At 31.7% G+C, this 23434-nt stretch overlaps 1 protein-coding gene across 1 annotated transcript in view; it reads left to right on the top strand.

The window, feature by feature from the left end:
* Nucleotides 1–22735, top strand: part of LOC145268229 (sorting nexin-5-like) — a 58275-nt gene extending 35540 nt beyond the window's left edge. The window contains exons 7-14 of the mRNA XM_080123546.1: nt 1684–1758; nt 8428–8458; nt 12085–12169; nt 15668–15707; nt 16235–16321; nt 17915–18004; nt 19259–19324; nt 20381–22735. Of these exons, the coding sequence (XP_079979672.1) occupies nt 1684–1758; nt 8428–8458; nt 12085–12169; nt 15668–15707; nt 16235–16321; nt 17915–18004; nt 19259–19324; nt 20381–20518 (612 nt within the window). The 3' untranslated portion in view covers nt 20519–22735. The remainder of the gene's footprint in view (nt 1–1683; nt 1759–8427; nt 8459–12084; nt 12170–15667; nt 15708–16234; nt 16322–17914; nt 18005–19258; nt 19325–20380) is intronic.
* Nucleotides 22736–23434: the final 699 nt, after the last annotated feature.

Here is a 23434-nt window from a genome sequence, read left to right as displayed (position 1 = left end):
TCTAATAAAAATATATCTACAAACCCACATATTAAACTAGTGTCTTTTTTATTTGCTTTGTTTATTTAATAAACCTTATAATAAAAATATATCTACAAACCCACATATTAAACTAGTGTCTTTTTTATTTGCTTTGTTTATTTAATAAACCTTATAATAAAAATATATCTACAAACCTACATATTAAACTAGAATGTGTCTTTTTTATTTGTTTTGTTTATTTAATAAACTTTATAATAAAAATATATCTACAAACCCACATATTAAACTAGTGTCTTTTTTATTTGCTTTGTTTATTTAATAAACCTTCTAATAAAAATATATCTACAAACCCACATATTAAACTAGTGTCTTTTTTATTTGCTTTGTTTATTTAATAAACCTTATAATAAAAATATATCTACAAACCCACATATTAAACTAGTGTCTTTTTTATTTGCTTTGTTTATTTAATAAACCTTCTAATAAAAATATATCTACAAACCCACATATTAAACTAGTGTCTTTTTTATTTGCTTTGTTTATTTAATAAACCTTATAATGAAAATATATCTACAAACCTACATGCATATTAAAGTAATGTGTCTCTTTTTTATTTTCTTTGTTTATTTAATAAACCTTATAATAAAAACATATCTATAAACCTACATGTATATTAAAGTAGTGTCTCTTTTTTATTTGCTTTATTTGTTTAATAAGCCTTCTAATAAAAATATATCTACAAACCCACATATTAAACTAGTGTCTTTTTTATTTGCTTTGTTTATTTAATAAACCTTATAATAAAAATATATCTACAAACCTACATATTAAACTAGAATGTGTCTTTTTTATTTGTTTTGTTTATTTAATAAACTTCATAATAAAAACATATCTACAAACCTACATATATATTAAAGTAGTGTCTCTTTTTTATTTGCTTTATTTGTTTAATAAACCTTATAATAAACTCACATATAAGCAACAACAATAACAATAATATTTAAAAGAACTAATAACAACATCCTACTGCAACTTCACCAATAAATCCTATTGACAGTAGTGAATTTCTAGCTGAACAAAGCAATCTGTAATAAAAAAAATCTTTCTGAGTTTTTTCCATCAGAAAGACAAGATCAATCTTTCAATGCTATTGAAATTCAAATAAACAGAAGAAAAGCATTTTGCTAAAAATCCTTTTTTTTTTCTACTGCTTAATTTTGGAACAAAATTTGCGGGGATGCTATGTGGGAAGTTGAGCAGCAAGATGTCTGTTCACTTTTTAAGTTGATCTAATCAGAAAGATGCGAGCAACACTATCAATGTTCTTATGTCATTAAAGTACGAATAAACAGAAGAAAAACACTACTTTTCTGTTGTTTATTCTTCCTTGTACCAAAAAAATCCTTTAATTATTTCAGTCAAGTGTGTTCGTTTTATATGTGCATCAAGTAAAATTATTTTTAAAGGCTGACTTTAAATCTGCATATTTTTTATTTAGATGAAATAATTTTAAAATAATGAAAATTAAAATAAAATATTTTAGAGATTAGCTGAAGAGAGCTTGATATGGGTATCTAAAACAGTCCCTAATTATCGTGTTTGAAACCGACGGCACCAATGACTTATCTAATCTAAAAGTTTGTGTAAACAATATCTAAATATTTTTTTTATTCATTTTTTTTTTTTTTTTTTTTTTTTCAGGACATCGATGACTATTTCCAAAAAATGAGAGACTGGGTTAACAATTACACCACTTTGATGAGAGATACATCTAATGTAAGTTACATTTATTTTATTTTTTAATTTTTATTTTCTAAATAAATTCACCAAAGTTACGCAAACCTTGATATAGAAATCCTCTTATTAGTAACGACTCTGGTGGTCTATATAATAGGCTATTTCATTGACTGGAGGCATAGTGACAAATGTTTTTTTTTTTTTTTTTACATACATAGAAGTAACCACTTATCAAGGCTCAAAGGCCACTCAAGGATAAAGGTTAAAGAGTGTACAGTAGTCAGTGATATCATAGTAGTGTAAATTTGGTAAAAAAATTTTCATTTTGTTTAAACTGCAGTATGCTGAACTATCTCAATTTTTGGTATGCAAGCAATAATTACCATTTCTAATTTTTCACATCTGCGTAACTTGCAAAGTTTTCTCTTATTTACTATTAATCCATTATTTATTGAATTTTAAAAAAAAAATGCAAATGAGTGAAATGCTGAAACTAACTCTGAGAATCCTATTTAAAATAAAAATAATTACATTAAAAAGTAAAATTGACCAGAATTTCTTATTTTTCAGAAACAAATTACTCATTTTAATTTATTAATATTTGAGGAAAAAAGAATGGATTTTGGAAATGTGAAAGAAATTTAGAAACATTTAAAGTAATTTCTAACTTTAAAAATTCTTTGCAAATCCTAATTTCATAAGACGTTAAAACATTACCATAAATTAAATTATAGTTTTATAACTATTTAATAAACATCTATACATTTCTACCTCTAAGATATGTATTAGAGTTCATTCTATCTAGTTAGGTACTTATTACATAACAATGTCTCCTCCTAGATAGTTTTGCAATGATTAATATGAAACTGAACGAATACTCCTTGTTATACAAACTGCCCCATGACTCTTAATTGAAAGCTAAAATTATCTTTCTTCAATAATAGAAACACACTTGATACCTACAACTTCTACTTATTCGCATTTACTGAAAACCTGCCCATATACCTATTTACTTAATTACACATGACTAAAAATTGCCTCCAGTTTTACCCGTACTGTATTGCACTTACATCTTAACCCTACTGTCATCTAAAATATACAGAGATTGGTTCCAACTCTTAGTTCAATTTTTAATACCTACTCATACTGTAACATTATCCTATACCTAAGCTAACATATAAATAAAATAAAATAAAGGAAAAGTCTTAAACCACATTAACTCCTAACAAGCCTTAACAGCCAAAGTATGTACTCAGAAGCAAAGCGATCTGCATTACATAACAATGTCTCCTCCTAGATAGTTTTTCAACGATTAATACGAAACTGAACCGATACTCTTTGTTATGCAAAATGCCCCATGACTCTTAATTGAAAGCTGAAATTATCTTCCTTCAATAACAGAAACACACTTAATACCTACAACTTCTATCTATACTGAAAACCTGGCCATATATCTATTTACCTAATTACACATGACGCAAAACTTACCTACTGTTTTATCTGTACTGTATTGCACTTACATTTTAACCCTCCTGTCATCTAAAATATACAGAGATTGGGCACAACTCTTAGTTCAATTCTTAATATCTACTCATACTGTAACGTTATCCTATACCTAAGTTAACATATAAATAAAATAAAAAAATCTAAAGGAAAAGTCTTAAACCACATTAACTCCTAACAAACCTGCTTACAAACATAATTGCTTACACTGCATGAGCTTTACTTACCCACTTTATCGAGTAACAATGAAATAGCAATGTCCCTGAATCACTTTGAGGAGTGTAACTATTCAGCAGATATTTAACCTCTACAAACTAACCCAGTAACATTAACTAACCATACGGGGTTGCAGAAATACCTGGAGTAGGACCCAGGTGCGGAGCAAACCCTCTCAGTGCTGACAGACCCAGTAGATCTTCCCAGATCATCCGTCTGAGAGAAGGAAAACTCTGAAACTAAACCTAAGGGGAGGGAGGCCTCTTCAGTCTTGGATGACAACCTTCCTAGAGCTGGTGACTCAAACAAATTACCGGTTTGCAGGCCTAAATTGTTTAAGGAGTAGATAGGCTCTGTCTATCGCCTGGCTTCCATACTCTTTCTTTACCTATTAGTCAGGCGCAGAGATTCTATCACAGTGATTCAACAGAAACTCTTGTTTATTGTCCAGGGCAATGAACGCTGTTTTCCCTACTCCCAACACATCCTACCCCTCAAAACTGAGCATTGGGAGTGCTTGAGTATCACATATGCCTGTGCAATTAAATTGGGTTGATCTTCTGATAGGTTGAGTGTACCGGATTGACAGTTCCTGGCTGCTGTTTCCAACTGGTGGTACAGGAGCCCTAACTCTTGGGTAGCACTTAGAGCGGCTGCTCCATCAACAGTTGTATAATATCGGGATGTTTGTAGTGCCATGTCATGCATGGAAAGCGACCCTGCACTCATCCCCGGTAGGCTTTCCTGATGCCACAATCCTAGTTGATGAAAGGTCAGCTGATGGTCTACTTGTGTTGCATGTCTGATATTCTGCATAACCTCTTGTTCAGCTCCCCCCCCCCTTACCTAAACTGAAACTATTTAAAAATATGATGACAGTACAATAAAAAAAAATAAGCTTAAACCAGGCTTAGATCAAACAAATCCAACTTGCCTCCTCCCTTGAGGCTTGCATTCACGAACATCTGTGGACTTAGAACTAATTTAGCTGATGTTGAAGCATTTCTCCTAACAAATACCCTGGATATCTTAGCACTAAGGGAGACTAAACTACACTTCTCCATCCCCTCTAACTACTTTAACATGCCTAGATATCTCCCACTCTGCCGTAAGGACTCTGACAGACATATGCACGGACTTGGAGTCTACATTCATCATACCCTTCCATTGACTAGAGAAACAAACCTAGAATCGGACGATCAAGCCTTTATGTGCTTTAGATTAAACATACAACACAACATTAGCTACTTTTATTTTCTCTACCGCTCTCCCTCGACCCAGGACTGCACCATTAATAAACAAAGTCTCTGACAGCATAGACGCAGCACTCTCCCTCGACACTAGCGCGTAAGTACACGTATTTGTTGACTTTAATGTCCACCACAAAAACTGGCTTGGATTCTCTACTTACACAGATGCAGCGGGCAGCACAACACATAGCTTCTCTATATCTCGCTCCCTATCACAAATGGTTACGTTTCCAACCCGTTTCCCTGACCAACAATAACAACACACATCACTTCTAGATCTGTTTCTGACCACAGTTCCCGATAATTGTATAACGAATGCCCACAGCCCACTTGGTAACGCTGATCATGGTTGAAATCACCCTAAACTGTATAGCCAAAACTGAAGAGCCAGCGCTCAAAACAACGAATATTATAAAAAGGCTGACTGGAAAGCCATCAGGGATCTTATCAGAGATGCCCCATCGGGAAATATTTTTTCTCTTCCTGCTGAACATTGCGCAAATGAGACCACTGAATGGTTCAAAACTGCAATTGAAGCACATGCAGAAATTTTATAGCAAGCCCCACTCTCCCCAATGATTTACTTCTACTTGTACAACTGCCATTGCTCAAAGGCAGCATGCATACCGCAGATTTAACCGACATAAGTCCAGTTCAAACAGACAGAAGTATGTAGAAGCTAGAAGTAACGTTAAGAAAGAAATAGTGACAGCTAAAAGAGAATTTACTGAAACCACTAAAAAACGCACCAAAGCACAAAAATTAGGAACTCGTGACTTCTGAAAAATCTACAACAGTGTAGTAAATAATGGGCAATCAACAATTCCCTCACTAACCAACAATCACGAGGTTGTTGGCTCAGCCACCGAGAAGGCTAACATGCTTGCCAGTCGGTGTGCCTCAAACTCCACACTGGACCCTTTCAACCAACCCCTACCTGACTTTCCTTTGCGGACAGACGCCACACTAGACAATCTGAAAATCACCCCAGCTCAGGTGCATGCTATCATAAAAAAACTTGACACTTAAAAAGCATGTGGACCCGATCTCATCCCAGCTGTGCTATTAAAAAAGTGCTCAGCCAAAGTAGCTCCAGTTCTCTCCAAACTCTACAACAAATGCATTAATGAATCATGCTTTCCGGGCTGTTGGAAAACTGCTTCTGTAGTACCAGTATTCAAGAATTCTGGCGAAAGAACTGACCCATTAAATTATCATCCCATTAGCCTCTTCCCACTTTTTGCCAAAATATTTTAGACCTTAATTAACCATGCTCTAGTCCATCACCTTACAGACAAGCCTGTTGCACAGGAGATATCCTAACTGTAATCTCTGAACGTATATATCATTCACTGGACAAAGCGGGGGAGGTCAGAGCAGTAGCTCTAGATATATCTAAGGCTTTTGACAGGGTCTCCTCTGGAAAATTAGATCATATGGTAGAATACTTAACATAATTAAATCCTTCTTAGATAAGAGAAAAATCCAGGTTGTCCTCGATGGTGGTACATCTAAACAATATGATATAAATGAAGGAGTGCCCCAAGGGTCTATCCTTGAACCTCTATTGTTCCTAATATTCATAAATGACCTCCCCGACAAAATTGCCTCTGAGATGGGTATATATGCTGATGACACCACACTCTATAACAGGCACGACAGGAAAACAAATGAATACATATCTAAAGAAATGGCAGAAATACTAGAGGATGACCTCCAATCTGTAATGGAATGGGGACAAAAATGGATGGTCACATTCAATGCTACCAAGACTAAACTTGTTTCCTTCAATAATTACAAGAAACCTTCTCTACCACCAATAGCAATGGCCAACAACTCTTTATCTGAGAGTACATCTTTCAAACTCCTTGGCCTAATGTTCACAGGAAACATGAGTTGGAACAATTACATTGAAAGCATTGCCATGGCCGCTGCAAAGAAGGTAGGCTCTCTCTACCATGCTAGAAAACTACTAACACCCGAAAGTATCTTGTACCTCTATAAGGCCACAATTCACCCATGTATGGAGTATTTCTGTCATATTTGGGCTGGTGCACCTGCTACTAATCTCTTGCTCCTAGACAAGGTTCAAAGGAGAGTCGCCAATCTGATAGGTCCTGAACTGGCATCTAAGCTTCAGTCTCTGACCCATCGATGAAATGTTGCATTCCTCTGCCTGTTCTACAAGTATTTTAATGGTGAATGTTCTGATGAACTGCAAGCACTTGTGCCCCCACGACGTAAACCCCCTCGATAAACCCAACAGGCAGCTAAATCCCACCCCCACACAGATGTAAAAGATTTTTCTACTCCAGTAGTTTCTTCCTCAGAACCGCTAGACTTTGGAATTCCATTACAGGTCCCTGCTTCCCCAACTGTACTGACGTGCAGAAATTCAAGTGTAATGTGAACCGACATCTTGCTGCCCAAATCCCTACATAGTACCCCAGTGGCTGTTGCCCTTAATAGTAGCTCCCTACACCAAAGTGGCAATGTGCCTTGTTTGGGGTGAAAATGCAATAAAAAAAAAAAAAAAAAAATTGGATTACTTAAGGGGAACAGCTCATCAAGAACTTGTTTACGTTAGACTTGAAGACTACCATATCATAATCAGCTGGAAAGGCAAGGTTGCAGTACTAAGAAAGAAGCTTTGTTCATGGAATCTACATTTAGGTTCAGGCACAGATAAAGATAGGGAAAAATTATTGATAATGTTTTCAGCTAGACGAGTGTTTCTAATGAAAGTTTGGCAAGAAGGGACCATAGATTGAAGCACTTGCCATGAAAATAGCTATAAAGCAGAGATATGCTTACAACGTCTCTTCTGTGAGAAAGAGGTTGCAGGGAAGAGAAAAAGGCATTCCCTATTAGGCTACAAAGACTATTTTGAACTCTGTCAAGGCAGGATAAGTTCTTTCTAGCAGCTCCTGCCCAGATGTGGCAACAATACTCCATTTTTTTTCTCTCTCTTAGAAATGAATTTCTATTCAAGGGTTTTTTAAAGAAGTCTAAAAAAAAAAAAAAAATGTCCAAGTACATTTGAAAATACGTAGAAAAGAACTTTCTTGTTCGTACCTGAAAATCAGAAAATGTGTTAATGGGTAAATAAGTGAAAATGTATATTTTTATTTTAGAAATTGATAACTTGTGTTGAACAAAAACAAAGAAATAAAGATGTTTGGTAAAAGATGCAATCCCCATATGTATATTTGTTTATCTTTTAATACACAAGGATTTACTGAGAATTGCAGAAATGAATTTCTGCTCAACATCTTTCAGATTTTGAAGGGTCACCCAATAATTTTTTGAAGGGTCACCTAGTAATTACTAGCCAAAACGAAAATTAATAGGTGATACTTCATCTCTTTTTTTTATTTAATAAAGAAAAATGCAATTTTTGTTTTATTGTCCAGAATTCCTCCTATATTAAAAAACATGAAAATAATGACAAATCTGAATGATTTACGTATCTGCGATGAAACGAAAATATTTTTTTTTTACCTTTGTTTTTTAATATTGGGGGAATTTTGAACAAGAACCAAAGTACTTTTTTTATTTTCAGAAGTCTCTAAGTATTTTTTTTAGAGGTCTTGTTGGTGGCTTTGTTACATTGTCTGAAATAGCAATTTCATTGCTATCACGCTTTATGCTTGACGCAAATCAGATAGACATTGTAAGAATGTTTTTATTTGATTTTGTTTCTGTTTACAAAACACTAATAACTAAATTTTACTTTCAGAATTACAACAAAATGGTAAATGCACAATATAGTAAGTATATTATCTGCAGTTTCTGTGCTTTTTTTATTTTATTTTTATTGTTATTCAACTCAAAACAAGGCTCAGTGCCACTTGGACAAAAGGGGTTATTATTTGGGATCAAATCTATAGGGACACTATGCAGTAAAATGTCTGTTTATATAATACACTTGAACTTCTACAGGCCAGTACAGTCAGAGAACTAGGAGGGAATTGCAAAGTCTAGCAGTTTAAGGGAATAAACTATTTGAATAGAAGGCTTTCCGGCATTTCGGGATCTCTACAGTGAAGGGGTGGGATTTTGTTACTTGCCAGATCAGTCGGGAGGGTATTTACATTGAGGGGGTACAAGTGCTAAGTGTTCATCAGAACACATTCTATTGAAGTACTTGTAAAACAACACAGATATGAAACATTTTGACAGAACAGGGGTTGGAGTTTGGTTGATAGTGTTGGCCCTATTAGGTTGGAAACTCTTTTTTGGACCCTGTCTAAGAGCAAGAAACTAGTGGTAGATGCAGATGTGGCAACAATACTCTATGTATGTGGCTTTGTAGAGGTATAGGATACTCTCAGCTGTGAGTAACTTTCTAGCATGGTAGAGAGAGCCCACATTCTTTTCAGCAACCTTGGCAATATCCTCAATGTATTTTTTCCAGTTCATGTTTTCTGTGAATGTTCAGCCAAGGAGTTTGAACAAAGATCTTTCAGGTAGCATTTTATTAGTCTTGACAATCAGTGGTTTAGAAAGTTTTTTATAATTGTTAATGGAAAGAAGTTTAGTCTTACCTGCATTGAATGCTACCATTTATTTATGTCCCCATGTCACTACAGACTAAAGGTTGTTCTTTAAAATTTCAACCATTATCTTAAATATGTGTTCATTCATTTTCCACTTGTGTTTATTATAGAGCATGGTGTCATCAGCAAATATACCCGTCTCTGAAACAATTTTATCAGGGGAGTCATTTATGACTATCAAAAATAATAAAGGTTCAAGGATCAACCTGTAGCATACCCGCATTTATATTATGTTGTTTTGATGTAAGACCATCTAGGATAACCTAGATTTTTCTCTTATCTAAAAAGGATTCTTACTCTGATTCAGAAATTTTGTTCCAAAAATATATTGCTCTGTTAGTAAAAAAAAACCAAAAAAAAAACAAGTTGTTAAATTGTGATATAGTGGAATTCAACAGCCTATCCTCCCCAACCCCAGCCCTTAACTAGGACCATCAGGAGAGATTAGCTAGAAAATGAATGACAATATAAAGACATTAAAACCAGTTAATATATTGAACTCCACAGACCAACAATGCCATTACAATTAGTTGTTGACTTTCTGAGTAGTCAGATAGTGATGACAAAAATAAATTGAAGGTGGGGTTAAAAATAGACAATTTTAGTTTCCAGTTGAAAGTAAATATATTTGAGAGGCACTAGCTGTTAGAGGAGGTTGCCACTGGAGTTGATAAAACTGGACAACAATCAACAAATAGCATATCAGTCCCTAACTACAACAGTATCGCACACCAAAGTACGACAATATCACACACGTACCAAACACAACTAAGTTATTCCTATGACTTGCGTTGTCTTGCTTCTACTGTGACATAACCACTGAAGCAGTTATATGGTCAGAAAATTTAGTTTTAGAATCTACCTTGACAGAAAATGTCCAGATCAAGGCGAAGAGTAAGATGTCTAATAGTATCCTATATCTCTCCATTTACCTATGTATGGAATAGTGTTTTTTTAATAATATGAATTCTTTTTAAAAAAATTTCCTCAAAATATTCTTTCGGACACGGGTGTTAAATTTCAATTAAGTGTTAATGTTGTTCTTATGGTAATTGTTAGTTGATAGATCTTTGGAATTATTTTATTAAAATATCCCCTACCCGTCCAATCAATAATTTTTATTAGTTACCACCTGTATATACCTAGCATTGCCCAGGATGCAGTAAAGTCATTTTAATTTTTGTGCATTTCTATATTTGAATAACAAAAACATATTGAATTTCAAGTAAAACAAATGGCACCTAGATAATTTTATGTTGCAAATAGTAACATATCCAAAAATTATGCAAATCGGTAAGGTAGAAAATTATTCATGAAAAACAGTTCCAATAAGAGGAAAAATACTCTGATAAGCTTACACACTGAAACAAACATCTTAGGTCACATGATAGAGGCAAAGGGAAAGTAACTCAGTTAAAACACCATGTATAGCAGACGGAAGAAATCGATAAGTATGTATTTATCATTTGAAAAAAATTTTTTTTTTTTTTTTAATTCAATTTTCACCCCTAAAAAGGCACAGTGCCACTTTGAAGTAGGGGGCTACTTACTAACAGGGATATAAGGTATTATGAAGAGAGATGAGTAGCAAGATGTCTATTCACATTACACTTGAACTTCTGCATGTCAGTACAGTTGGGAAAGCAGAATCCCAAAAGGGAGTTCCAAAGTCTAGCAGTTCTGAGGAAGAAACTATTGGAGTAGAAGGCCTTCTTACACCTAAGGATCTCTACTGTGAAGGGGTGGGATTTGGCTGCTTGTCAGGTTTGTCAGGGGTATTCATGTCGAGGGGGTACAAGTGCTTGTAGTTTGTCAGAGCACTCATCATTAAAGTACTTGTAGAACAGGCAAAAGGATGCAACATTTCGTTGATGGGACAGAGGCTGAAGCTTAGATGACAGTTCAGGACCTATCAGGTTGGCGACTCTCTTTTGAACCCTGCCCAGGAGTGAGAGACAAGTAGTAGATGTACCAGCCCAAATGTGACAACAGTACTCCATACATGGGCAAATAGTGGCCTTATAGAGATACAAGATACTTTCAAGCGATTTCCGTAATTGTTGGATATATTACTATTTGTGACATGACAATTACGTAGGTAACATTTGTTTTGCTTCTTGGTCTTCAGGTCAAGATCAAAGTGCAGTATCTGTTCTTCAGATGCTGCACTTCAATTTCTTGTTCTCTGTCAGTGGAGGAGAAATCCTTCACGACTGAGACAATTTTTATTTTTGTTCCTTTTCTCCACATTAAAAAACGACCCTGGTGTCTAACTCTGTCCCGTGGGGAGACATTGTAAATAGGAACATTTGTTTTACTTAAAATTCAATTTTTTTTTTTTTCATTTGTATAATATAGGAGCATCAATTTTTGTTTTCACATTTATTTTATACTCAAGGTAGATAATGCCTATAAATTGTTCAGTTAAAAATGAGTTTGCCTTCTTGCTGATTTTTATTTTTAGGTGATTATTTAAAAATCCAACAAAATAATTTTATGTTAGACTAGCAGGGAGATCTGACATTGCCTGAGATTGAATGAGAATCGATGAATGTGCAAAATTTCCAATACTTTTAGTATCAAAATTGATGCAATCACCCATTTTTCAATCAAATCGATTGATTGCCTGCTCTTGTGGCGAACCCACAGTAATGCATCGGGAAGAAAATTCACATGCCTCCTCCTCCCAGTGACTTAGTCCACTATACATTGTAGTCTACATTGCACTATAGAGAACCTATTTGTGTATAAGTAGAGATTTTTATAAATATTTTACCATAAATTTTTAACTACTCTGATTTTTTTAATTTGTTTTAATTTTCTGTTCATTTAATCAGGAGTTGCAGGCTGTTATTGTCACCTGTCCACTGCTCTTACTCAAACTGGACTTTATAAAGATGAAGAGTCAATGAAAGTTAACAGGTGAACATTATTGTTTCTTTTTAATATATCAAATTACATTAGAAAAATGCGAGCATGGAAAGTAATATGGTTAAGCTTAAACATGGAAAAGTAAAGGACTAGTTGTTTAAACTGGAAAAGAAAAAGACAAGATATTCTAGTAAAAAAATATAATAAATTTATAACTTAAAATATTGCAGCATTAAGAATTGATTATATAATATTATAAATTGAATTAAAAAAATTCTTAATGCTGCAATATTTTAAGTTATAAATTTATTATATTTTTTTACTAGAATATCTTGTCCTTTTCTTTTCCAGTTTTAACAACTAGTCCTTTTCATGCTCGCATTTTTCTATTGTAATCCATGATTTTTTTCAGGCTTCCAGTAAATTCATTTGTTCTTTGTTTAATTTCAGTCTTATTTTTTTTGCCTCCATAAACACATGTAATAATGATGTACGGCAACTGCTTTCAATAAAATCCCCCAATTATCTCCCTTTCATTCTCTCTGTTTTACTTATTACTTCTCTTTTTGTGACAGTAGTGAATTAGTAGCAACAGTAGTCATTGAAGTGATGTGGTTGCTATGGAAGTCAGTCATAAAAAACGTTGCTCACCTCCTTACAAATGTTTTTACGATTTCAAACACCAGAAAACTCATAACTTTTGTTTTGCTGAACGAAAATTGAAAAATATTTTTTCACAATATAGCTGAGAAGGTGATCTATAAACTGTAATAATTATTTGAAATTTGATCAAAAAATAAATGAGTGGTGAAGCTTTAAAGCAGTTCTAAATGACTAAAACTGCCACAACCATATATACACTACCATAAATACCATGTTTTACACTGAAATTCCTCAATAAAGAAATAAAATATTCATCTACTGGCATGCTTCTGATGTGGTTTTCTTTTGATATTTGAATTTTTGTTTTTAGCTCTGAATATTATCTTTATATAAGTGTTATCTTTATATTTTTTTTTTATTTTATTTTTTTTTTTTTAGAATTTGTGTGCAAGAATTGCAGAGTATACATTACTAAGTTTTTGCTATGCCAGTACCTGAATTCAAATCTTACATAAATCTAAAGTATTTTCTTTAACTGAATATTTACATAAAAAGAAAAAATAGATTAAATATTTTTTTCTATAATTTACAAAAATCAGACAGCAATAGTTTAAAAATATAATTTCCAATCGTTTATGCCAGAAAAAAAAAATTTGTAAATGTATTCATCATAGTTACTTATTCTCTTATGCAAATACTAACATTTTTTTCCCCCACAAAATTTTTCAAATATTTTTTTTCATACAAACTGTTACAGAAAGTTGTATATACCATTAAAACGTGTCATTTGTTGTGAACCCAAATTCTATTCATCTGTTGTAAAAGAACTTGGAATTATAAAATAATGTCTATTCAGAAAGATGTCTGCAAAAAAATCCAAGCGACATGCTAATCATATACATATGAGTGAAAAACATAAGGATGCTAGTCTTGCTACATTGGGAATCATTTTAAAGTCTAAAATAATTTTTGTTTATCTTTCATTGAGGTTTTCAAGGTGTTTACATTGTTATTAAAGTTAGAATCACACATCTTGGAGAGGTGGTCAGATGGAGAGGGGTAACAGAGGATATTAATCTACAATAATAATACCAAAGAAATATTGCAATATATTCATTTTTAAACAGTCCTAGATGAAGATTTCAGTTCTTTGTACATAAAATGCATTACAATTCAGCTTTGCGTTCTCTAACTTCTTTTCTTTTAATGGATAAATGGCGGTTGTAAGGAATTGCAGCATATTTATTTGCATTTACTGCATATTATTTGAAAAACGTTAATTTCTGGAGATTTTCAATAGCATATTATGATTCCTTGCACAAAAAATACACTTATATGGCAAATGTCATTGCTTAATTTTGTATTTTCACAAAGATATAACATTTTTATTCAAAAAGTAGTGTAAAAAATGTGACAAAACGCATATGGTCTTAAAGAGGAGAAAAATATCCAAACATGTGAAGCACAAAAATAGTCATAACTTCCTTAATTTTAATCAAATTAAAAAATGTATGCAATTATTGAAATATTTTAAGCCATTTCAATTTGTTCGTGTGTATTGCTAATTATGTATGTGTAATTACAATGTTAAAACTTCATTAGCTTTTCTGTCCTTTGTTTTCAAAGAACTTTAAAGTTCTAATGAACCAGGAGTTGAAATGCTGCTCTATTGTCCCCAAAAAGTGCAATGGATTATTAAGTTTTTTGTGTTTTTTCTAAATCTGTCTTGAAATGTTCATCATTAGTTACAAATGTCATTAATTATTTTAACGATTTCAATTAAATCACCTCATTCTTCAGACTAATAAAGTAATTTTATGTTTTTGAATGGCATAGTGGATAAAGGCTGACAGAACAAGAGCTTGTTACTCCTATGAATTAAATAAAGGGTCCCATTCGAAATTCCAACCAGATTCCTGGGTTTGACAAAGATTCCAGAATTCCACTGAATAATGTTGGAGGTTACATCGACCGTAACGTGAAAATAGCAGTGAAGATGAGAACTGTAGTCCAAAGAATCTAAACAATAATATAAGTCTCTATTTTCCAATCTCTTCCTGCAGCTGTAATCTTCTGACTAATTTTATTAGTTTTTTCACTCTTCTTTGTATGCCTTCAATATCAATATTATACTCCAATTTTTATGTCTTACATAATGTAGCCCAGATCTTAGCCAAATTACCTCTCTTAATTTTCTCTAATAAAGTAGTTAATCTTAATGTTTTACTCATTTTTTGTATGCCTTCCAATCTCAATATTATATTCCAATTTTCATGTTTAGGCAATTGGACTTGAGCCTGATTGTCACCACTTTTCATTCTATCTAGTAAAGTAGTTAATCCTAATTTTTAAATCTTTTCATGTAACATTTTATCTCTTCCTGTATACTTATACTCTTTTTTTATTAGTTGTGTCACTCTTTTTTTGTATTCCAATCTCAATATCACATTCCCATTTTTATGTCTTACATAATGTAGTCCAGATCTGAGTCAAATCACCTCATAATTTTCTCTAATAACGTAATTAATCCTAATGTTTTACTCATTTTTTTTGTATGTCTTCCCATCTCAATATTGCATTCCAATTTCTGTGTTTATGTATTGGAGCTCAAATCTGATTGAAATTATTTCTGTTCTTCTCTCTTAATAAAGTAGTTAATTCTGATTTTCCAATGTTTTTCCGTAACTGTTTATCTATTTCTCTAATCTTTTACCTGTTTTAATAGTTTTGTCATTCTTTTATATGCCTTGCAATCTTGATATTATACTCCAATTTGCACAAATAATATTGGTAATTGTATATTCTGGTACTAGAAAACAATGTTATTAATGCAAAATATTTTTGACTACTTAATATATCAGTATTTTCCAATTAAAATTATGAATGAATTATTAACATTTATGAATGAACTAAACATGTATTTTATATATTTTAAATCTGTTTCAGAATATTAGCAAACTTGAGCCTGAGTTTGGACGATGCAAAAGTAAGTTTATTTTATATTTCAATAAAGAAATTCTTTTTAATATTTTGGACTTGAAGTAAATTTTGTAATTTGAAATCATTTTTTTTTTTTTTTTTGCTAATACAAACAGAATATTTTTTAGATGTATCCAGATATTTGAGATTTTATTTCTTTGTCTGTCAATCTTTCAAAGTCCACCACTCCCCCTAAGTATATCTTAGTATTTAAAAAAATTATACCATCAAGCTATACAAAATTGGCATGTTAATGTTAATATCCTAAATATAGACCTAAAATTTAAGTTAGGTTGAGTTTTTTTTTTTTTTTGAGAATGCAATTTTCTTTAGTCTGTAATGTTTAAGTTTGAAATTTCATTTTCACTGGGAAATTTTAATATTGAATAGAACAATCATAATGGATTTTTATTTTAATTTTTAAAAACTATTATTTGTTGGTTTTCTTAGTGAATTGCTTATTTCTCACATTGAATTAAAGATTTTAAATTCAATTCCTACAATCTTACATACTTTAAAAAAAATTTTTTTCAGCATGAACTTGAAACGTTAAGTTCAAATGATGAGAAAACTCTTGGTTTCCACTTAGATCTTTATGCTCGATACATGGAATCTGTAAGGGTAAGTTATTAATTTTCAAATAATTTTTGCCTGTATTACAACTATTTTAATGGAATGTGCTCTGATGAACTTGCAGCACTTGTGCCCCCTCAAAGTAAATAACTTCCCCTGGCTAACCTGATAAGCAGCAAAATTCCACCCCTTCATTGTAAAGATCCCTAGAAAGCCTTCTACTCTAATAGTTTCTTTCATTGAACAGCTAGACTTTGGAATTCCCTCCCGGTCTCCTGCTTCCTTAACTGTACTAACATGCAGAAGTTTAAATGCAATGTAAGCAGACATCTTGCTGTTCAACTCCCAACATAGTGTCCCTGTAGATATGTTCCCAAATAGTAGCCCCTTATAAATGGTACTGATTTATCAATAAATTTACAAAGAACTTATGTTAGCTAGTGCAGGAGGTAAAGGCCTCCAAACCCATAGATACTCGGTATAAAAAGATCCAAAGTGTTGGCATACAGTAAAACCCAACGAAACAAACAAATGGAACTTGTTTGGAGTGAATAAGACAAACTTTTCACCTAACGAGATCTTAGTTTTTTATAACTACAGATCCAAACATCATGTCGATGTTGTGTTTGTATATATCTGTGTGTGAATATATATATTAGTGATGGGACGGTTCCAATATTTTTCCCGGTTCCTATACAATTACCGATTCTGATTTTTTATAAATCTGTAAATATTTAATGTAGAGTTGTTATTTTCCCTGATTTCCGTAAAAAACGCGTTAAATATGTAGATATTTTCGTAAATGTCAAATTACACTTGTGGAGGATGATCTATAGATTTTAGCTTTATTGGTATTTTAAAATCAATAAATATTTATTATTTTATCATTATTACCAGCAATAGAAGATTTTGCTTTAAACAAAATCAAATAAAAAAGAAAAAAGACAATCAAGAGAATCATTTTGGCATCAGAAAATAGACATTAATTTTTCCGATTCCAATACATCCAAATTTGTTGATTTTTTTTCGATTGCGATTAATCGTTTCAACACATATATTTTCTATACTACTTTTTTTCTCAGATCTCTTGTGGGTATGTAAGAAAAAGGGTTAAGAATACTTTCGACAAACATAATACTTTTTATATTATTTAATTGGAATTCATTATTGAGATGAGTATTATTTAGTTTTAGTTAAAATAGTTTTTGAGGAAAATTCTTGGCCTGAAGACGTAATCTCCCCAATAACGGGTGATTACAGAAACATGTATGCACATATGTAGCCGTCAATGTTTGAATAAATAAATTTTTATATATATATATATATATATATATATATATATATATATATATATTTTGTGTATGTTTACTTGGGTAATTATTAAAGATAGAACTTTGCTTTACACAATGTGCAAATTAAATATTTTCAAGAATTTCATCTATCTAGTATTTTATGTATCAAAGTTGTCAATTTAATTTTTAGTTTTAATGAAAATTAGCTTTAAATTCTATAATAAAGCCATGGTAATATTGAAGAATCGTTTCTGGAACTTTCTTTTTATTTCATAATAAAATAAAAGGAACTTTTTATCATTTTATAACTTGGGACAATAATTTTATGCATTTTTTAATCATTTAATAGGAAATGCTGTTTCGTCGTACGTGTCTACTTGTTGATTATGAAGATGCAAACAGAATGTTGGAAAAAGCCAAACCACACAAACGTCAACTGGTGAGTTATTTTTTTTTATCTCTTTTTCAATATTTAACTTTTCATTGAAATTTCTTTCAACACACAAATCTTTATTCACTCATTAATTCATTGCCAGGTAATGCTAAGTATGCCTGCTATTTCTTTAGAAATAAGTAAGAATTTGTCTTTTAGAAATGAATATCTAAAATCATTGCTTTCACCAGATTCTGGACAATTTTAGCATTAATATGAAAAAAAATTATATATAATTAAAATTGTAACATAAACTGGTTTATCTGACTTAAAAAAAAAAAGTAAAGTTTTATTAATTTATTTATTGCGTACTATTATCCTTATCTTAGTTGTTGTTTCATGATGTTTCGGTCAACTATTCCTCTGGCCTTCATCAGGTGATAACCGTGACGGGATAGGAACTCTGAATTTCCTAACTGCATTTTCAGCAATTACTGCCATCCGTAGTTGTTGTCGTTTCACCACGTTTTTGGCCAAGTAAGTCTCTGGCTGGCTTTTGGGTAGGATTGAAACCATTATCTTCAGACAATTCTCACCTGGAACATGGTGAGATGACAACAACTATGGATGGCAGGAATTGCTGAGAATGCTGTTAAGAGATTGAGAGTTCCTATCTCGTCGTGGTTACTACCTGACGAAGGTCAGAGGATTAGTTGGCCAAAACGTCGTGAAACAACTAAGAAAGATGAGAATAATAGTCTGCAATAAACAAATTAACAAATAATACTCATCTCAATAATGAATCCCAATTAAGTAATATAAAAAGTATTATGTTTGTCGAAAGTATTCTTAACCCTTTTTCTTACGTACTTACAAGATATCCGAGAAAAAAAAAGTAGTATAGAAAATATTGATTTTATTATCATTGTTTGGCAGTGAATGATGAGCCATCACTCAATCTTTTCTTTTCTGCAACACAATGACAGGTCCATAATCAGATGGCTCTGGAATGTAAAATCTTACCAAACCCAACATATTAGGCCAGGACTTACTGAAAATACTACATTTGCTCAGTACAGAGGTTATCTTAAAGACAAATCAATTACATTGATACAATCATGTGAAAATATTTTGCTCTTGGTTAAATCGTTGCAGAAGCAAATTGAATCATAGAAAGATTGGCAGCTAAGAAAAACCTGGAAATAAGTGATTAGACAAGACCATACAGAGTGAAATTTAAATGTGTAACAAGTTTTATTACACTTTTTCTAAAAATATTTAAGTGTTATAAATATTTTGATGATTTTGTTTTTACAATAGGCTGAGGAAACAAGAGACAATGCATGGAAATTGTATGATGATTCTTCTGAAGTAGCAAGGAAGGAGGTAAGTACTGCTAAGAAATAATCAAGATATATATATATATATATATCTTATTTATAATGCTGTGCTTCTATATTATAGTAATGAAAAGATATTGCATTTCAAGTAAAACAAATGGTACCTATGTAATTGTCATATCGCAAATAGTAGCATATCCAAAAATGACGGAAAACAATAAGATAGAAAAAAAAAAATTTTTTATGGGAAATTCTGGACAAGAATCGACCATTTTTTTTTTTTTTTTATAAACTTATTCATAATGAGATGTATTTTCTTACATGACAATCATTACTAAAATAAAAAAATTAAACAATGGTAATTTGCTGACAATTATTATTTCCAGTTTGAGAACAAATATTATGTTTAGGAATTTTTTAAATCATGATTTATTATTCATATCTGAACTACTAATCTTATTGTTTTTTCATTGATCTAATCTCCAAAATTTAAGTGCATGAGGAACTGGCAAAAATGGTTACAAGTGTTGGTAAAAAATCAGTTCTAAAATGAGTTTTGAGGAGGTTGAAGGTCCAGTTTTTACAATAAGTTATAATAATTAAAAATAGCAAAGATTACTGAAAAGTAGGGGTTTTTTTTTTTTTCACTTGGAATAATTATTATTAGCACAGGGAGTTATCATAATAGAAAAATTACAATATTATTTCAATTTTAATATTTATAATGAATGGGCATCCAGAAGATTTCATACTTATACAGTTGATCTAAGAAATTGTCAAAGTAGTTTATGATTTGAGAGCCATGAAAAAATGTAAAAAGGAAAACACTATGCTTGCTAATGGTTGGGTTAGGGTTAAAAAATTTTTAATCCCTTGGAAAAATAAAGTTAAAAAAAACTCCCCCCCCCCCAAAAAAAAATTTAAACAAAAAGGTGCCTTTCAAATTGTAAACTGCTTCAGCCATTTCCAGGACTAACTTCAGAAGTATTGATATCCTCTGAAATATCCATTTATTACAGGTACCTAAGTTTTTTAGTTGTGGCTGTAATGCCAAGAAGAGGCAAAATGTAAAATAGTATAACAGTTTTTCTTTTTCTTTCAGTTGAAAGCGTTCATTAAAGAGCGACTTTTATCATCACGAGAAGGTTTTACAACATTTGCAGAGTCTCAAATCCGAACGGCTCAAGACACATATTCATTGCTAGCTAATCATCTTCGAGTTATAAAAGAAATGGCATAGAATATCTTTAAAGAAGACACTCCCCTACCCCTACTCCAATCTCGATATATATTTTCAATCATAGATTTTTGATCTATTTTGGTATTTATATTTTCATGTATAATTAAACTTTTAAATGTTTCTGCTTGATTTCAGAAATTATTTTTATTTTTCATTCCATATGTTCAGTTTCTTTATTGCTTTGTTATTTTTTTTTTTTCTTTTCTGCTGAAATAGCAGTTTGAAAGTTTTTAACACTTTGTTTTTCTTTTAAATTTTTTTCATATAATACTTTTTCCTTTTCTATATAAGTAAATATTTTTTTTTATTGATATAAAACTCCAGAAAGTCATTTTTTTCTTTGTATATTTTTTTTCTCAATTTTGTATGTGTTTGGAATGTACATTTTGTGCTTATATGATATTCGTGTAACTGAAAAAAAGAATGCAGTTATAAAAATAGAACTTTTTATATCTATTTTATTCAAACAAATATAATTGCAGAAAATTCATTCCAAACATACACAGTAAAATGAAAAAAAAAAAAATGTAAAAACAAAAATGACTTACTTTGCTGATTTTCAAATTTAAATCTGCATTAATTTTTAAATTTTTATTTGTATAAATTTTTGAAAACTTACATTTAAACTTTGTTAAATGATCCATTTTGTTTTCCAAATTTAAACTGAAAAACATAAAACCAGGAAAAAAAATCTGAAAATCAAATTACAAGTTTGAGAATTTATTGATGACTTTAATTGATACTAGATTCTTTATTCTTGTATTCAACTGAGCTTAATAATATATATAGGGTGCCTTGCTATAGAATAATGGTTATCAAGCCAGTAGCTATTTACTACTATAATGGCAACCTTCTGTCTAACAAGACAATGACATTCTACATCTAGTTTGGTGCACTGCAGCATCTGCTGTGGCTATACAGTTCAAAGCTGGAATTGGCTCTTCGAATGCAGGCCTGGGCAGGTGATGAGATGTAGGTTTGTCCAGTTACCAAAATTCCTCTCACGGCGTTGCAGGCAAAGTCCGACGGAAAGGCAATGCAATACGGTCAGAGTCAGCACAGTTGCCAGAAAGGTGTTACAGTGCTTCACCACCCAGATTTTTTGTTGGGTTTTACTCCCTTAGCCTTTGCCTTTCCATAAGGCAGTGGAGCTATTTGCCTATAGTTGGTGATTTACTACTATAGAGATAATAATTCTATACCATAAAGCACTATGGGAACAATTGATAAAATATCTCTTTATCTATTTGATTATATATGTATAATTAAATAAGTTCAAATGTATTGAAAAAAAAACCAGCATTTTTTTTATGTTCAATATATATGTAGAGTTATTAGAAGTGAAAATGTATAAACATGAAGAAAACCCCATGTAGATTAATCCATGTAGGGTTTTTCTGATATTTATGTCATTTCACTTATATACATACACACATGAGTAGGTTTTTCTCCTTACTGGTCTCTACGCACCCCTCCCCATTTGTATTCTTGTACCTCCATATGGAAAGAACAGTGGTGACAAATCAATGATTAGCCCACATACAAACAAATCAGGTGCAATCATTCAATTTCCACATTCACCAATGAAAATTTAATTTAGTTTTTTTCTTTTTTTTTTATGTCTAATTTCAAAGTTAGACTTGACGCCCTCCCCTTCGCCCTTGCTAATTTCACACTCAGACATAACAAACCAAAAATCTAAATTTGAGCTGTGTTTAACAAGCTGATCTCGCTGATCATTACTAACGAGAATGAGTTCAATCCTCACTAGATGATCAATGCATCAGATTATATGCCAGTCTTAACTAAGCTTTATTGATTTATTTACCAAATATTTTTTTTTTTTTTCTTGATCATTTTCGTTTTTTAAAAATAAAAGGACACTGATAATTGCTCTCAAAATGGCAAAGACCTAAATAAAATAATTTCTCTTCAATGATATGAAATAATGGGATTTTGTGAATTTTTTGTTTCGTTTCTCTTAGTATGTTACAAAAGTCTTTAATTAAAAAAAAATGTCTTACCTTAGATAATAAAAAAAAAATATATATATATATGCAACAAATTATGGTAAAATTATTTTATGTGTGAACATACTTTCATTTCAGGTTGACTAGTGTTTTCAAAAAATATATTCCACAATAGCTGTGTGTGTGTGTGTGTGTGTGTGTGTGTGTGTGTGTGTGTGTGTGTGTGTGTGTGTGTGTGTGAGACTCTTGCTTCCAATCATATAGACTTGTTTTTTTATTTATTTTTTTAGTGGGATGATAATCATGAGATTGGTCCGGTGCAGAGCCTTTTCTCACTTAAAAAAGCATAACATGTAGACTTTGCTTGAAAATTTGACTACAACATGTTCATTTTCAAGTCCAATGTTAATAAATTCTTGTTTAGCCATTCTCTTAAATAATAAAATTCCAATCCCCAGTCTTATCTCACCATCCACCTGATAAATTCATTAACCAATATACTCAAGTGACTTTTGGGCCTTGATAAGTGGTTACTTATTAGTACCAAAAAAAAAAAAAAGAAACGGCAATAGTAGCTAGTGTGGGATATATTTTGGGGTGAGTGGTGCAGGTCAACCTTGCATGTTCACATGTCAGTAATTTCCATGCTATAATTTTTTTTTTTTTTTTTATCTTATGTCAGTATTAATATCTAAGGTTAACAAACATCATTTAATAAAATAAAACAATATAAATAAAAAAAATCTTTTCGGTTTCCAGTTAGACCCCCCCCCCCCACAATCAATTTCATTCTATTTGATTATGATAACTAATTCCGGAAAGCATGTCATGAACCTTATGATCTCCAGCCCTCCACTTTAACAACTAAGCTATTTTCCGATTTTACACAAATACCTGGACATTAATCAAAGTTATTTACTTTGTATGTACGTCTGCCAGGTATCAA

This window comes from Euprymna scolopes, chromosome 43 (genome assembly GCF_053919585.1).
Source record: "Euprymna scolopes isolate OS-2025 chromosome 43, ASM5391958v1, whole genome shotgun sequence".
NCBI lineage: Eukaryota > Metazoa > Mollusca > Cephalopoda > Sepiida > Sepiolidae > Euprymna > Euprymna scolopes.
Note: the sequence above shows the minus strand (reverse complement) of the source record. Positions and strands in the feature narration are given on the sequence as shown.